Source organism: Leopardus geoffroyi, chromosome B3 (assembly GCF_018350155.1).
Source record: "Leopardus geoffroyi isolate Oge1 chromosome B3, O.geoffroyi_Oge1_pat1.0, whole genome shotgun sequence".
Taxonomy (NCBI): Eukaryota; Metazoa; Chordata; class Mammalia; order Carnivora; family Felidae; genus Leopardus; species Leopardus geoffroyi.
Genome location: NC_059337.1, coordinates 51,001,416 through 51,019,157, shown reverse-complemented (window position 1 = coordinate 51,019,157; position 17,742 = coordinate 51,001,416). Strand labels below are relative to the sequence as shown.

Here is a 17,742-nt window from a genome sequence, read left to right as displayed (position 1 = left end):
TCAAAAATGTTTGTTGAATTGAAGTGACTGGAACTTCCCTATTAGATAGATAAATAGATAGACAGGTAGGTAGATAGGTAGGTAGGTAGGTAGGTAGGTAGGTAGATAATATCTTTAACATTTTTCACATTTTATTTCCATTTTTATGGATTAGGCAATATTTGTATTTATATGAACACTACTTTTCAATGATTTTCTATCAATCCAGGAATTATACAATATAAGGCACAGCAAATAAATCAGATCACCAAGGGCTTTAATAGATGAGAACTTTGTTCCTATTTATATTGCTTTCATATTTTATTTTAAAAATTCCTGCTAGTCAAGCTTCTTTCTGGGAAAAGAACTACAAGAGTTTATACTTAATAAGGATCAATTGTGATGTGCCGTAAGTAGATATATAGTTTACATGTGTATGGCCAACAAAATCAACCTTTGGCTGAAGACATTAGCTTCTATATCATTAGAACTCCAAATGAACCTGACCACATAAGATTGGTCCCTGTTATACTGTCTATCACTTATTTGGGCTAATTGATGACTAAATGGAACTCACTATTTGTTGACAACATTTCATGCTTTGATGAGATTTACTGCAGGGTGACTGAGCCATATTAAAGCATATACTAAAACAAAATGTCCTAACCAAGCAAATCAAATAAATTTAGTAAAGTTTTAGATTAAATACATTGAAGCATCATTAAATTTAGAAGCATTGTATCTTATTTAAAAGCAATGTGGTTTTAATGTTGCCTGTATCATTTAGGAACTGAAAAGATAGAAGAAAATCTAAAACTGTTAAAATTTGTGTCTGCAGACTGGCATTGCTTGTTGTAAATTTTAAAGGAAAATAAGAAGCAAGAATATAGAATGATTTCCACAATGTTTTTCAAAAATTAGATCAATTTGGATATTTTTAATCAGTAATTACATTTTCAGTACACTCTTTCTAAGGCATTAGCAAATCTACTTACAATCTAATAATGACCAATAACAGCATAGTTTTTAATACAACAATAAACAAATGGCATGTTTGGGTTTCATAGTTTGTCCAAATCCAATTCCTATAGATAAGATTCCATTTAGCACAGTTTACAGGAGCACACCTTTGCTATCCATGAATGATGCCTTGGTTTACCTAGAAAGGAAACAGATTATCAGGTTATATAGTAAATAAAGAAAGAAGTAAGAAAGAGGAAAGGAGGAAGAAGGTGAGAGGGGAATGGAAAAACAGGGAAGGATGAAAAGAAGGAAGGAATGAGAAAGGAAGTGAAGGAAGGAAAGAATTACCTATAATTTCTATATTTCTTTTCTATGCTATAATACAATATGTTACTATAATAAAAATATTTTTATAAACTAGGCTTCAGGCAAATGGATTGTACACATTATTATGACAGGTTGCAAGTTGTTTTTTTTCTTTTAATTGCCAAGAAAGATGACAGTTTTCAACAAGATGAGTTGGATTTGAAATTAATGAATTTGCATAAATTTCAAGTAGGTCAGGTTCTCTCAAGGAAACCCACAACTGCAGTTTTAGGATCAAATGTTATAAATGGTAGTTTATAAACTGGTTTGAATTCAAGAATCAAAAGAGCATTTATTTTTCAAACTACTTAGATGCTTGTCATTGTAGCCTAAAAACTATCACTTGTTTTAAATTATTTTGACTATCAAACATACTGGAGCATTGTGCCTTAGTTAACTATTTCTAAATACATTTATATTAATGACATGACCATGCAAACATAATAACTCCTACACCTACTGGCAAAGACTCAAAAAACTGGTTATTTGGCTTAGTTAAATATATATTATACATTTATATATATAGCTACATGTATAATTGTGTGTGTGTGTGTGTGTTTATGTCTAGAATTTTACATCTTTTAAAAATTATTAGCTTAATGCTTAAATTTTTCCATTTGGGTAACTTTTTAAAAATGTTGATATTGTTAAACTCAACTAGAAGAAAGGGCTTATGTGTTTTTACTACTGAAATTGTTCTTACTTCTAGAACATTTTTTTTTAGCACTAACCCTAAGAAGTGTGTTCTCGATAGCTATGATTGATGGGCTGCTCACACATTCCACATTTTTTCTGCTTCATGCATCATCATCAGCCATCTCCAACACTCCAGTCCTGAATCTGTCCTACTTTCTGTTACCTGATTTTTGCTGTTGATTCATGAGCTAGAATAGTGAAAGAAAAAAAAAAACCCTCCTTCTTGGCTTTTCACAATGTAGTATCCCCTAGAAACTGTGAGAAACCTAGTTTTGTTCATCAGATTCATGCAAATGCAATATTGATTGACAATGATGTATATAGATCTATACACATAACGTGCTATATAAAAACCACTAAAATGTTCTATTAATGGCAGAATGCATACTGATTATAAACTACTTCAGAATGACGTGAAAACGCTGATCTGAATGCCATTTTTTGTACTTTCAAGCTCTCTCTTATCACTGCTATTTTTCAGTTGAAGCTATGTTTAAGTGCCTTGTCCCTAGTGCACTAAGAAGTAAAATCTTTAATTTTCCAAGCCAATAAGGTGATAAAAGCTCAAGGTCTCTCATTAACACTTGGATAAAAATTGTGAATGTCACACTAAATTTTTTATCATCATGAGTGCAAAGAGGAGGGACAAGGAACGCTTTTTATTATATTCTGGAGAATAGGAATTGAGCTTTAATCATTGTGTATGAAGCAGTCAACAAGAATTTAACCAGCAAAAGACTGCACTAAACTATTTTTGTGATAGCATCTTTCAGATTCAGAAGTGATGGGGCTTTAAAGAGCCAAAGAAAGAAAGCCATTATAATGGCCCTAAAATCTGAAAACAAAGGGAGCTGTAAGTTCACAACGTTATCTCGGTGCTTCTATTACTAGACATCAAGTTATTCCCACAGGTTTTGGGAATGTATAAATGCCAGTGAAGAAGCAAGTAGACTTCACAGAGTCTAAGCCAGAAACTTCAATCTGGGATTCACCTGTGAGTCAAAACTCTTTGCTAATGAATTATTCCAAAGGAAAGACACTGCTGAGGGAGACCTTAACCTAACAGACAAGACCTCCAGGTTCACTGACAGGGTCAGAGCAGTAAGAATGCTCTGGTCTAAAGTTGCTTTGCTAACCTTAATGGACTGCAGGCACTCACCTGGGTATACAGCATGAACCAATAAAGAGATCACAACGGCATGATGAATAGGTAGAGTGCTCCAGAGACCAGGTGAACAACCACTTCACCAGTCCTCTAAATTGTGACCTGTATGCACACTCCGGCCCATTTACAAATGGGTCATCCTAGTCACTTCACTCTTGAAGAAGCAGTGATGTCAGTGGGAAAGTAAACAATCTTCTGACTGAGTTCAAAACCCTTTGCATTCAAAGATAATCAATTCATAAAGTCAATCTTATTTTTTACATAAATTAAAAAAATCGATTTTACCAATGGAATTTTAAAATATTATATCAATGTTTAAGAAACTTTGACTTTACCTTAAAGAACAAACTATTATAGTTTTTCTGTGCTTCAATATCCCTTTCCTCTCTGCAAATGCAAATGAATTGGTATCACAAATATGAAACTCTAAGGTTTAAAGTAAAATTATGTTTAGAGCATTTGCAAAGAAAAGACTTTATTTGGAAAGAACAATATATGAGGCAATATTCTTGAACTGTGCTTGGATGGAAAAATGATTTTTGTTTTCATTTTATATGTGCTGTTTGAACAACTGGTTTGTTCATTAAAAATGATGTAATAAATATATTAGTCATTTAGAGTTGCATGGATAAAACCATGTAAGGTCAATATCCATTAAAGCTAGAAGACTGACCACATTCAACTTTGTAACGGGGGGATTTTGCATGTACATGAAAATATTAGAAGGACTTTTAAATGAACGATGATATGCCAGGTGAAAATGGTGAGAATGATGCATTCAGATTTAAATGCACTCCTTTCCATATAGGGAATAATGAATATACCAATGCAGTTATAAGCTTAGCTATGGAAGCACCTCTCTTGATTTGACAGCACCTTCCCAAAGCTTATCACTTAAAACCCCCAAATTTTGCCTTTTCTTCTAACAAAAGTGTTTAAATATACTTTCCAGAAGAACACCATTCATACGTGGTAAAAAGAAGTACCCAAACCACCCAAGTGATGTTTATAGTTTTGGAGCCCCTCCATCTGAATGCCTTGCTATTTTTTTAGTTACTTGTGGGACACTGAGAAGTGGACAGTCATATTTTCACAGTTCGAGAAAGTCCCTCTATGCCACCAATTTCTCATATCTTCCTTCGTGCTCAGTTTTAGGAATTTTCCCTCTCAAATGCTCATACTTCAAGGAAATGCACTCTCTCATCAAAATCTTTCTTACTAAACAAGCACCTCTGTCAGAAGTGTCTTAATTTCTTATCACAGAATTTTATCCACACAAGGAGCAATAAATAATTCATATCATTGCCTCTTTGTTGTGTGTCCCTGAACTGCACAGAGCTGGAAGGCTGACAGCTGTGTCAGGACAAGCACCAAAGATCTGACATGACAAGTGACTAACAAGTTTCTTTCAGTTCATAGTGAAAGAAGACAATGGCCCAAAGTACAGAAAGAAATCCTGAAACAAAATAAAACTGCTTCTTTCTTTTTACCTAAGTGTTTGCTATGAGCTTATTTCCAACCCACAAGCCCTGGTCATTTTATAGGACTGCCCAGCCCCCTTTATTCCTCACACTCGCTTGGCCATTTACGCCTGGCCACGGATCAATATGAGCAATTCTTGGAGAAATACGATGTCTCCATGACAACCAAGCCACAAATTCTCAGTGGAAGGCAGTGAGACCAGTAGTGAACTCTCCAGAGGTTTCTAGGCCTATAAGGCAAGATGTCTTAAAATGCAGGAATGGACAGAGGAAAAAGCCAGAGTAATTCATTCTTTATTACCCGTTTAATGATGTCCGATGTATAGAACAGTACTCACTTTTTAAGTTAAGATTCTTTATCAGTACCTCTCTTTACTAATTAATCTTTGTTTTGATATATGCTTTTGTTTATATCAAATGAACTATGTTATATTTTAATTTTACTACAATTCCACTCATATCGAGGGATGACCGAAATTTATACTACTTTTGAAATGACATAAAGCCAATCTATTCTTGCCCAAAACAGTGAACAGTTAACACAAGTAAAAACTTGACTCATGGATTTAACTGCTTAGGGTTTATAGGAAACTATGTATTAAGACAGTTTAAAAATCTAGTCACTATTAGGCAATCTTTGTCAAAACTAAAAGCAATTTATAAATAATTTAATAGAAATTTAATGCTACCACTACTCTCTCCCTGTTAGAGTGGGACTAACCTGCATTTGTTTTTTTAGATACTATGGCAGAGGGTGGGATTAACGTTCTGATTAAAATTTTCTGTCGTTGTGAAAGGTGCCATTTGTCAGTTCCATGGGATGCTAAAGCAGAAGTGTGGTTGAGAACAGACACACTGCAGCAGTTCATCTTTTGAGGAATCTTGGTGTAGTGGAGGGAACTGAAATACAATGCCATCGCCACTGGGCCTATTGGGGTTCCGAGATGACTTAGGGGACCTGACATAGATTGCAGGCTGCACCTTTCACTGAAAATTAAATCTCAGTAGCTCTCCTCGGGGAAGGATCAGGGGACTGTTTGCAGCTGCCCCCTGTCAGCGAAGGCTACAAGATTTGGAAATCTCTTAACTAAGCTGACAGGCCACAGAGAGGATGAATCAAAAATCTGATACAAGGATCAGCACACAAAGATGCAAGAGGGTCGAGGGTACCCAGCAGCCAGAGAAAACAGGGAAGAAAAACTGTTCGGTGGGGGGAGATAGTTAACTCTTTCACTCATGGTAATAAGGTAACTTCTAGCACCTTAAGGCTTTGCAGTGATCCAGGAATGTCATTCAACCTCCACAGGAATTTTTTTTCCTTTTAATTAATTATCTGTTAAAGACTAGGCATGTTTTGAAACAAGACAGAAGCAGAAACAAAAATCCATGCATAAGTGTTTCTGACTCTATCCTTCCAGTATATTTCTGTCTATTCTTTCTACAAAGAAAATACAAACATAAGCAACTTGGGATGTAGCATGAGGAAGGGTTATTACTTTCTTTTGTTCTGTTTGTTCCAAACAGTTGACATGTCCATGAGTCCATTACTGTTATGCTAAAATCGTCCAGATTAGAGCACTTTCGTCCAGGTGAGAGCATTGTTTGTATTTAGAAAGGTAAATAGATTGTAATGGTGGCAATCTGTGTCTCTTTTGTCTCTAACTCTCTCCTTCCGCTTGATCCCATTATTTGAAATATTTAAAATGCTGCCACTTCTCCAGTTTTCAATCTCGTCCTCTATTCTCCAGTTTAGCTTAAAATTGATGATAATGAACTAATAGTGTCAGCTTCCCTTCTCAGTCATAAAGCCTTTGTACTTCCTCCAACTGAATTCCTGATGAAAGAGGAAAAGGTAACAGCTCCACACTGTGACCCCTGGAGGTGACCATTAATTTGACAGTGCAGCTGCTAAGAGAAAACAGCATTACAATGTCCTCCCCGCCACCCCCTTCCAAGGACCCCAAAGCTGTGTCAAATTTATCATTTTATACTTGACTATTTTTAAATGGCTTTCACCTGGACTCTCAGACTCTTCCAAGACACATCTGTCAGGCATGTCCTCAGTGTCTTGGAACTTTGCCGAGTTTGAGTCGCTGTCATGCTTGACCGGACTGACTGGAGCTATTAAAAGGAGAGAGAGAGAGAGAGAGAGAGAGAGAGAGAAGAAAGAGAGAACAGTGAAAAAGTAGTAATAAACACCACTGAAACATTTCCTTTAAGTTCCACAGATATTTCCAGGGACACACTATGTAAACACAAATAATAAATTGAAATAAAATGTATCCTCTAAGTATGTATTGGCAGACATGTAATTAGTTGCAAAATTTATAGATGAGACTTTATCTTACAAGAAAAATAAGTTCATGGCATCAGCTTAAAAGCTACAAAGTAACAAAGTGATCCCTTCAAAGTAGAAATCGTATTTTTAATGCATAAATCTAAAACGATATAGTCAATTAACAGCCACAGGACACAGACGGAACGTTGGGCTGGTTAGTTAGAAAGACCAGCTCTGTGTGGATGCAATGGTTCCTTTTGTCGCACAAATCATAGCTGGTGAACATTTTTTATGCATTTTGTTTCTCCTTCATCAAATTAAAAACTCTAAACACACAAAAAATAAAAGCCTTATACAAATAAAATTTAAAATAGAGAATAAATACTTCGCAAATGTTTAATAAGAAGGACTAATGTTTGAACGGTGATTTCACACAACTTGTCTCCAAACAACTTGTCATTATTATCTGGGTAGGAATTATGAACAGAAATAGAAATGAGCACAGAAATCTAAAATTTCCTATAAACACATTATACCACTAGTTCATTAGAGAAACAGTCTCAAGTTTCCACATTTTTGCACAAGTTGTAATACTTGGTTTAACTTATCTCCCTGAGTAACATATTTCCATGTTATATTTGTTCAAGGAATCCCTTGTCAGGAAGAGTGGATATTGGCTTCATGAAAAAAACTCTGTGAATAACAAAACAGAGCAATTTCCCAATAATATAAATTGTCATACTTACTTGTTTGAAGCCAAACTACATAAATATGTATATTATTGACTACTGCTAATTTTATCTATCACAAATTGCTGCAATAAACACTACTACGGTCTCTTCAGATCTTGATAACACACACGACATATTATTTATAGGCCATAAAAACAAAAAAGAAAATATATAAGCCATTCATGAAATAATATGTTTGTTGGCACAGTGAGTAGGCCTGGCCACTGTTCCTAAACCTCCATTAGGAAATGATAGAGCAAACACAGAGGCTGGAGGCTGTGTCACTTCACACACATACTCAATAAGTGACACAAAGGAACACAACCCAAGGTCTAAAGCAGCATGAGCAGAACTCACACCACCCACACTCCTCATCTTCTTTCCATGGAGTTTTTATTGCATTGGTGATCGTAACCTGAGGCCTACTGTATACACACCTTAAAGGAGACTAGTAACATAATTCTGATCCAAATATTCTCTTGAGTTTCACCAACCTCTCAGAACACAGTTCTCCTCTGTTCTGTCAAAGTGTGAGCATAGAGTTTGAATCCAGTGCTTCTCTAAAACCTTTTATTAGAGAACAAAATATGGGAAACGTATGAAATTCTGGCATTTAAGTTTTCAAAAAAAATATGGAAGTACATAGCATGTCTGTTTTATTCATCTCTGTATGCCATGGGCCATCAGAGGTATTCTTAAAGGATTTGTGGAATGAATGAGTGAACAAATGAATGAAACAGAGGTACCATGCTAGATGTCCTCCTGGTCCACGAGGGTATGTGCTTTGAATTATCTTCAACTAGATCCATTCAGTTTCTTGTTTAGGCCCACTTGAGACAAAGGTTGCATATTTATAAAATGGTGGTGGGGGTAGTGTGTAATTTGGAGGGGAGACACATATGGCCTAAGTAGTTATTGGTGTAATTCCCTTTAATTTAATTTTTCTCGGTTTAGATCATATTTACAGATTATTTTTTAATCCATCAATTTTTGTAATATGTTTAAGCAGATAATTAAATGTATCAAAGTTGCAGAAAACTATTACACTGGTCAAGATTTACTAGACTGTTTTAATTTTTTTATCCCTAAATATCTTGTTAATTTTCTGAAATATTTACATTGGTGTTTCTAATAGGGGATTACTAGGGGATTCATCATACAGCTAAATCTATTATTAACAGCCAATGAGTTAGCACCTGTGTTTATTTGGGCAAATGCATTCCACTTGTCATCCCATACATTGTTCTTTCATAATTTAAAACTTTCATTCATTGATTCATTCATTTATTCTTCCAGTAAGACTCTTTTCTAGATATAAGGACTTCAAGGAGGAGAGCATGGTATTAGAACCACATAGCAAATGCCAGTAACAATTTTTAGTGACAATAAAGTGGTCCCAGGTTGAACTGACATCCCAAACCTCTCAAGAAAGTCAGAAAGTTAGATATAGTTGTAGCTGCATGATCTTCATTAAACTCACACTAGTAGGTACCCTGCAGCTATTTTTGTCTCTACCTCTGATTCTGAAGGGTGTCTTTGTGAAGGGGTAGGAGAGTAGAAAGGGTATTGTTCTTCAGATATTTTGCTTAATTACATTTCAGCTTCCAAATTTGAGATGGAACATGATTTGTCATTTTTACTGGCTAATTTATAGAGTACCTGGTTAAATTTACTATATAGGAAATACCTTCATTCTGTCAGTTGGGAACAGCAGACATTGGAGAAGTTAATTATTGCCATTTCACTTTTTTTTTTTTTGATAGGCTAATCTTTGCAATTGTTCTTTTGGGTGTTTTCTGTGATGTTTCATCATTAAACTCTGACATGATGTGTGACCAGAGCTTCCCTAATGAATCATTTCAAAAACAATGAAATCAACCAATATTGATCTAGCCCTTATTATGGGTAGAACTCTGTGCTAGACCATGGGAGGGGTAAAAAGAAAATAAAGGCATTTCAAATGTGCCCTCATACAACTTGTGATCTAGTTGAGGTATAATGAAAAGTAACTAGTAGGAGCATTAGAGACAATATTCCAAGAGTGACATACTTTTTAGGAATGCAGCAGTAATTCTCCCGTAATAGGAGGATTGGGGAGTGAATTTTGAATTCCTTGAAAAGGAGTATGGGTAGCCCAAAGGGAGCTCATTCAAGGCAAAAGAAAAAAAGGTGTGAACCCAGGCATGGTCAAAAAATACATTAGCCTAGTGTCACAAATGTATTTAACAGAATGTTGCTGCCTACTTTTATATGCATTTTTAATGAATTCTCTTAACATATCTCTTTGAGCTTTCCCTAAATTGCTGCTGTGGCTAATTCTTCTCACCTGTAGAAGTTAGCTATAGACAGGTTTTTCCTTGCCCTAGATAGTCAATAATTTGATCTTTACTGATGGTGGGCCCATTTATCACAGTAAGTTGTCCTTTCACTATACATATTGACTTTTATTTATCAATACCCAAGTCCATTTGTAGCTCATCACTAAAGTTCTCAGATATTTTCAGTAGTTTTTGAAGATGCATTTTAAAGCTTGTTAGAGAGATACTTTTGACATCAATATAGTGCAGATGATTGTTAGGTTCATCCTTAACTTAAAATCAACTGTTTATTTCCTCTGTAATGGATTCTGAAACAGTCCACATTTGGGGGAAGTGGGGCAAAAAAGACAAACTCTTCTTGACAGTTCTACCACCAAAAGATGTAAGGCTATTCCATTTACTCATCATGTACCTCAAAATGTTGACAGCGGAAACACCAGTGTTCTAAATATCTTTGTAATGTCTTTGGTAGTGAAACAGAGAAATCCATGTACTTTGTATGGATGTGTTTGACTATAATGTGTTTAACTATGAATATAATTCTAGATATTAAAGAAATGAATAGTTCAATGGTAGAAGAAACTCAGAAGATTGTATGACAAAGACACTATAGAAGGATTTACCATAAGACCATGTGATGACAGGGTCACCGTGTGGTGACAGTGGTTATGCTCCTCCATCTCCCTCTATACTCTATTTTGGTTTCAGTTAACCTCCAAAAATTCCCTCCTTCCCTTTGCCATCATTTGCAGAAAGATGGTATTAGCTTTTAAAGGTGGCTAACTCTAGGCAGCAAATAATTCCAAGAATTATTCTCCCCACCCCCCAGTAAGACAAGAGAGTGACCACTGGAAAAATCTCCATTCATCTCCACTAACAGCAGCTGGTTCTTCCAAGCTAGGCCAGTTCTGTAGACTAAATAGAGCCCCTGTTAAAAATCCATGTCATTTACAATGTGAATAAAATCTGCACTACAAATAGTGTTTTCAATACAATGACTTATGAATGATTTAAAAATAGATCCCATCCATCATATGTATGGACTTTTTGGAAGTATTGAGGATATTTATAGAAAACCATTAATAAAAAGATATAACAGTTTGAAATGTTGGTCTGAGTAGAATAAACCACTGTAGTAGCAGATAAAACTCAGAAAAAATCTTAATGACATCTTACTCAAGGGGACAAAAATAATGTACAGGTTGCAGAAGTCAGGAAAGAATAAAAGACCACTCAGATTTGTGGAATGAGCAGTGGAGAAGTCAAAGACCTGAGTTCAGATCTACTAGCTCACTATGGTGGCTAAGAGTTGATCACTTTCTTGGTTGATCGTTTAGGTCTCTTGGCAATCTTAAGGCATCCCTATGAATCAACTAAACAAACAAACAAACAACTTTCTGCAGGCTTAGAAGAAAGAAAAACTACGTTAAATTCAAGAAGTAAATACTAATGCAACAGTCACAGATCACCAAAGACTGTTATATATTTTAAATTAGAGGGAGACATAATCAGTGAAAAGATTTGAAGTGCTAACACCAAATTTGTAAACAAAGAGGATGCCATTTGAATAGACCCCTAATTCAATTTACAAAGTGGTTCTCTCAGGACAGATGTCCCATCAGGAAAACATATTTAGCCAAAGAACTATGTACTTATTACCCCTACTTTAAGAGTATCTACTGAGATAATCAAGTGATAGTACCTTTTAATTATATTTGCATAATAATAGCTTATTTTTACTGCATCCTGCATCAGGCTTCAGGCTTATTTTTGTCAGTGTGGACTGGAAACTGGGGAAAAAATCAGATAAAGATGCCCAGAATTAAATAAAATATCTAATGCTTCTTTATAACTAAGTAATAACTGTTTTATGGACAAGTTCAGTTAACATTAAACTTAGGTGTTTTTGCTATCTCTCTGAAATTCTAATCTGACATGGAATATTTTCTGGATGACATTTTCTAGTATGAATTGCTTTAAGGATGACATTTTCAACTGGTAGAAAAATGAATTTTCTAAAATGCTGGGAAGGGTAACTATTATTTTGGTATCTTTACTAGATGTATAGAATTAAAATTATATTTAATTTAAATATTTTGGATGTATGTATATTACACACACATACACACACAGAGGATCAGATTTTTGACTACTTAGTCTAAGAGGAAAAAAAATCTCTCTATAGCTAACTTCTACAAGTGAAATGCATGAGTGGAACAGCCACCTAATTTGGAGGAAGGAAAATGTGAATGCTAAAAAAGACAATCAATTAATGAATCTTTTTAAACAATGCTTTATTCCTTTCAGATACAGAAATTCCTCTGTCATCCAAATGTTTGGGCAGTGGGATGCTTTGGTAAGGCTGATAAATAAGCACATACGTCTCTAGCCCTATGCGAGGCACAAGGCACATACTTAGAGTACTTATTAAATGACTGAGTGAAACTGCTAATGAGCTTTCCTAAAAATTGAAAACCAAAGGTTAATTTCACTTATAGTTTAAGGGGAAAATCTCAAGGTCAGGCCTAGAGTTTACAGCTCAAACATACCCAAACAACCCTGCAATCTATTATTAATGTCAATAGGCAGTCTGCATAAAGGAGGCTCTATCTTCCTTTTTTTTGAGCGCAAAATGAAATTCCTCATTTTTTGGCATCCAAATATATATATGAATTGGAACAAAAATGAGTATCAACAATTTCATTATAGGGATGAAATTCTGAGTTCCCAGGGAGATATAAAATGTTGCACCGGACAAAAGTGAAATTAATAGGATTCAGAAGATCTGTTTTTTAATTCCACCTCTGGTCCTAATAGTGTGACCTTGTGATTTTGAGTATGTCATTTTATTCTCCTAGACTCAGGTCCTTTTATTAATAAAATAAGAGAAATGGACCGGACAACTTCCTTGACATCTTCTGGCTCGGAAACTTAAACACTCCTCCAGTTAACAATTCAAGACAATCAACTACTCAGTGTGTCATTGAACAAGATACCAAGATGGTAAATGGCTACTACATGAGCCTTAGAAATAATGACTTCTAAAGCTCTTTCGGAATTAAGTAAGATTGGTATTTTTCTACAAGTGGCAATGTCCAGTCTGACTGAGGGACAGAGGACATCAAGGCAGCTTCAGAGGGATACTTGGGTAGTTGCAATGCTAGGGTCAGGCAGCCCTATGGAAAGATGACCGAGAAATAACTGAGGCTGCACCATGGCTACTAGTGAGAACAAACAAGGTGACTCCTTGGCATAGAAAAGCATCTGTCAAATGTTTACCAATGGTGCAAAACACATCTTTAAAAACAAATCTTGAAAAAAAAGTCAGTTATATCTTACCCTTCTTCGAATCTTACTTATTCAGTTCATTTCTTTAAACAATCCCTCTCTTTATCAATCAATTTGGCAAATATGAACTTCGGTGCAAGATAAATCATCCTAAACTAACTTAACTGGGTCCATGTAATAATTGCAAGAAGCACAGATGCAGCAGATGAGCCCTGGTCTGGATGTTACACGGTCTAAGTTAGGTTAGGCTTCATATGTGCTGGACTCCTCTGAGGCCTGGGTCCGTCTTGGCTTTCAGGCCTTAGGCATGATGAGCTTCTCAGTTATTATTTGTGAAATGAATGCAGAGGTGTGGTGTTCTTGTGGAATTAATTGTGTTTTCCTCAAGTCAAATCTCTTAAAGGGCAACTATTTCTATTCCTTTTATATGTAAGGATGGGGCCAATGAAGTCATTTGTCTTAGTCAAGCCTGACATGAAAACCAACTCTAATCAAATTATCTAGACTCTCAGACTGAAACAGACTACAGAGACAGATCGGAGGTAGAGTGGGAGGGTATGACAAAGGAAATGTGTAAGGTAAGTTGGGAATTGGAAAGGAGCATAACAGGTAATGATGCAACTCTTTCTTCTCTTTCTGCTGTGTTTCCTCAGCCCCCAAAAGAGTAATTCTTGAGTTACCAGTGAGGGTCTTGCCTGAATTTCTTTATGTACTCCTTTATAGTACCATTTCCTTGGCAAGCAGTGCTCCCAGGAGAGAGGGGGTGAGTAGGTGAGCAGGCACCATTTTGAAAAACATCAAATCAAAATAATTTGCTCAACTTTGGTTCCTGAACATTAATGAATAAATTCAGAGTGGCAATAACTCAAGGAAACATTATTTGTTATTATTTTTTATATTTATGTATCATCATTGGGTAAAGAAGATAATTTCTAGATGCAAGAAATAAACTGGTCAAATCAGCAAGCTCAATCCCAGCTTGCTATGTTTTCCTGAGAGATAATTATTCAAGACAAAGAGACTCAGGAACATCTTATCTGAAAGGACTCTGTCCTCACTAAAAGGAACTATAGGTGATGGATGGATTCTAAGAATATATAGAAATTAACTCACACTCTTCATGCCACTTAGGTTCTGCAAAATTCATTTAACTTTTCTAGTAAGGACCAAATCCTATGGTAAATGCACAAATGCATTCATTTTGCTGTTCAGAAGTTCAAGAAGTTGAAAGCAGGAATAGATTTCAAAGATGAAAACAAATATATCCCTACATATTGATAAATTGAAAAACAGTCAGTAAAGGAAGAATTATAGAGGAAATTTATAGTCAACTTCCCAGCTTGAACTTGAAAATTTAAAAGAAGGTCAGGAAAACAAAAGATAGCCTTCAATCAAAAGAGCATCAAGCTAGCATTTGAGGCTAGAGATAAATGTGATTTATATATGAACTTAAGATAAGGATTCCCAGCATAGGGCAATTTAAAACAGCAAAGTCTACAGTTATCCATGAGGAAAAATGCCAAAAACATTTTTCCTCTTGAATTGGTGGGAGAAGAAACTGTCAAATGGCCCGACCATTGGAATTCATAAGAGCAGCAACCCTTCCATAGGCTGAACCTAAGACGACACCATCAGCATGGGGAGGATGGTTGGCAGGCAGTCTCAAATTCCCAGCTGATAGTCATCTCTATCTCAGGGGAGAACGTTTGTCTCAGATGGTTAATCAAGTGTCAGAGCTCTTTCATCTCCTAGATAGGAAATGGAAAATAAGGAAATCAAATTATCTAGACTATGCCTTAGTTTTCTACCCCTTTGTCAACATTAAAAAGGATGCAAGGAAGAAAACGTCTAAGTTACTGCATTTTGTATCATTAGGCTTCATTACTCTGAAGGTGATTTATTTTTATTTAAATGACATCAAATGCTATGTTAGTGGACTTGAGAACTTACTGAAATTGAATGTAAGATATGCTTGGATGCTAATAATGTGCTTAACCACTGTATTATAATACAATCAGTGGCAAGCATCACTCTCTTATACATGCCCTCATACCAGGCAGAGAAAGCATAGGTAGTCTGTTGGCATTGATTGTTTCTTATGGTTATGCATATAAAATGTAGCCACTCATTTCAAAATATTAATTTTGCTGGGGGATAAATCACTGAAGGATGCCTTCTCAAATCCTCAAGCTGAGTCACTGCATAATATCCAGTATTTGTACTAATATGTCTAAGAGATGGTTGTCCAAAATGTAGAAATGACCTTGATAAGTAATACAAACTCTCATTTTCATACTAAGCAAGCCAGTGGCATCGCCAAATAAAGGGTAAGAGAAACATACCTCAAGAAAGTAACATTTTAAAGAGCAAACATGCATATGGATAAAGGGAAGCCAGTACCTATAATCTAGTGAGACTTTGAAAAAACTATGTTCAATACAAAAAAGATGTTTTTATAATGAAAGAACTAAGTAATAGGTAACAAAAGGTAAGGGACAGATATTTCTAGGTAAGACAGTATAAAACAGTGTCCTAGATCACTGTAAAATATCCCTCCTCCTAAATTTTTACAAATTGTTTGGAAGAATACATAGTAAATCTCTAGGACTATAGACCACACTAAGAGTTCCTGAGTTGTGAAATGTGAGACTAATTAGATTAGCTATGGAAAACAATTGTGAGGCTGAATCACTGGGAACACATGCTGTGTACACATTTCAGTATAGTAAATTCTGGGAACTATTTAAAGGAAACATGATCCAAGTAACAAGTATAAATAACAAGGACATGGCTCTGAGCTATCATTGACTATGACTCAAGGATATTAGGCCAATGTAAAAATGTAGGCAAATGGTTAACTAAAGGCTGGCACTTTAGGAAGGGGACAGCCAACACGCAAAAAAACAACCATCCAGGGGCGCCTGGATGGCTCAGTTGTTTGAGAGTCTGACTTCAGTTCAGGTCGTGATTTCACTGCTTGTGAGTTCAAGCCCCATGTCAAGCTCTGTGCTGACAGCTCAGAGCCTGGAGCCTGCTTTGGATCCTGTGTCTCCCTCTCTCTCTGCCCTCTCCTGCTTGTGCTCTCTCTGAAAGATGAATAAACATTAAAAAAAATTTTGTTAAGGAAAAAAAATAAACCAACCACAAGAAAACCAACAAGTGAGCCCAGGAAGCCCCTGGATGTGAAACCCTGTATGTGCCTCCAGAGATTGTAGCCAATATAGCATATGGTGGAATTTAAAAAGCCAACCAAAGGTCTGGGAAGAATTACGAGGGAGGAGAGTCTATATCATATCAGAATATCTCAAGAAGAAATTAGGAGAACCAAAGACTCCAGCATGGAAGTAAATGTGAAGAAGGTGACTGATATTTGTAAACTTCCCAAGAAATTATATATGCCTATTACTGCCATTTTCTCTACTCTAGTTCCTCCAACCCCTCAAGATGATTATGCTCTCACCCTACTTTCCAGTTTGAGGGTCATTCCTCTATTTTAATAGCCTGGTAAGAGATGTCTCTCCCTCCAGTAACTCTTTAAATTGAAGTGAGTCATATCCCTAAAACCAGGGTCTGATCATGTGGCTTCTGTGTAGAAAAACCTGCAAGCACTTCTGTTCAGTCAGCAATGGGGAATTCTAGAGCCATGGATTGAAGACCTTTCATAATACAGCCTCAATTCAAACTTAGAGGTTTCTCACTGGGTGCTGGCCTCCTCCGCTCCTCCCTATCTTAGACTCTGATATCATATATTATAGCTGAATGAGACCACTCATTGTCCCATGGGTATGCCATTTATTTTCTACATCAGTGCCTGTGTGAAGATCCCCAACTTGAGATATCTTCTGTCACCCCATATGCAATTCCCCACTTGACAAAATGCTCCCCCCTTATTCAAGACTCAGTTCAAATGCAACCTTTTCCATGAAGTCTTTATCAACCTACCAGATAACATTAATTTTTCTCCCTTCTTCTGTGTTTCTTAGCACTGTACTTGGCCTGTGTTATTCTTCTTATCCCACTCATTGCTTACGTCTGACTACCTCACTGCATTACATTTAATAAGGAAGAAAGATATATAGACACATCTTAAAATTTTGAGACTGATGTCATGAGAACAACTGTGCTTCTCTAGTGAGTTCAAGTGCTGCAATCAGAAGCCTGGGCTAGAAGAATTACAGGCCTGATTCAGTGTGCCTTTTTCTGTCCTCCATAGCTTGTCCCAGACAGCTAGATATTCATAGATTGTATTTCGTTCCACAAATATTATGAGTCCAATGCATCCATTGGCAGTGAATGCTGAGTAAGTCGCCTTGCTCTGTATGGAATAAGGCTATGTAGACAATGGGTGGACTATGTTGAGGGAGATGTCTAGTCAAAAGCATGATTTTTTTAAAATCTGTTTTTATTTTTACATTTATTTATTTTTGAAAGACAGAGTGTGAGCAGGGGAGGGGCAGAGAGAGAGGGAGACACAGAA

General features: G+C 36.0%; 1 protein-coding gene across 3 annotated transcripts in view; it reads right to left on the bottom strand.

The window, feature by feature from the left end:
• Positions 1 to 896: 896 nt before the first annotated feature.
• WDR72 (WD repeat domain 72) overlaps positions 897 to 17,742 on the bottom strand; it is a 229,147-nt gene continuing 212,301 nt past the window's right edge. For 2 of the 3 annotated variants that reach the window (XM_045449695.1, XM_045449694.1), the window contains exons 19-20: positions 6,667 to 6,771; positions 897 to 1,138 (exon numbers count right to left, since the gene is read on the bottom strand). In XM_045449695.1, coding sequence (XP_045305651.1) covers positions 1,083 to 1,138; positions 6,667 to 6,771 — 161 coding nt within the window. In that variant the 3' untranslated portion in view covers positions 897 to 1,082. Of the gene's footprint in view, positions 1,139 to 3,504; positions 3,557 to 6,666; positions 6,772 to 17,742 lie in introns of all 3 variants that reach the window. The other variant, XM_045449696.1, reaches the window with a different exon arrangement.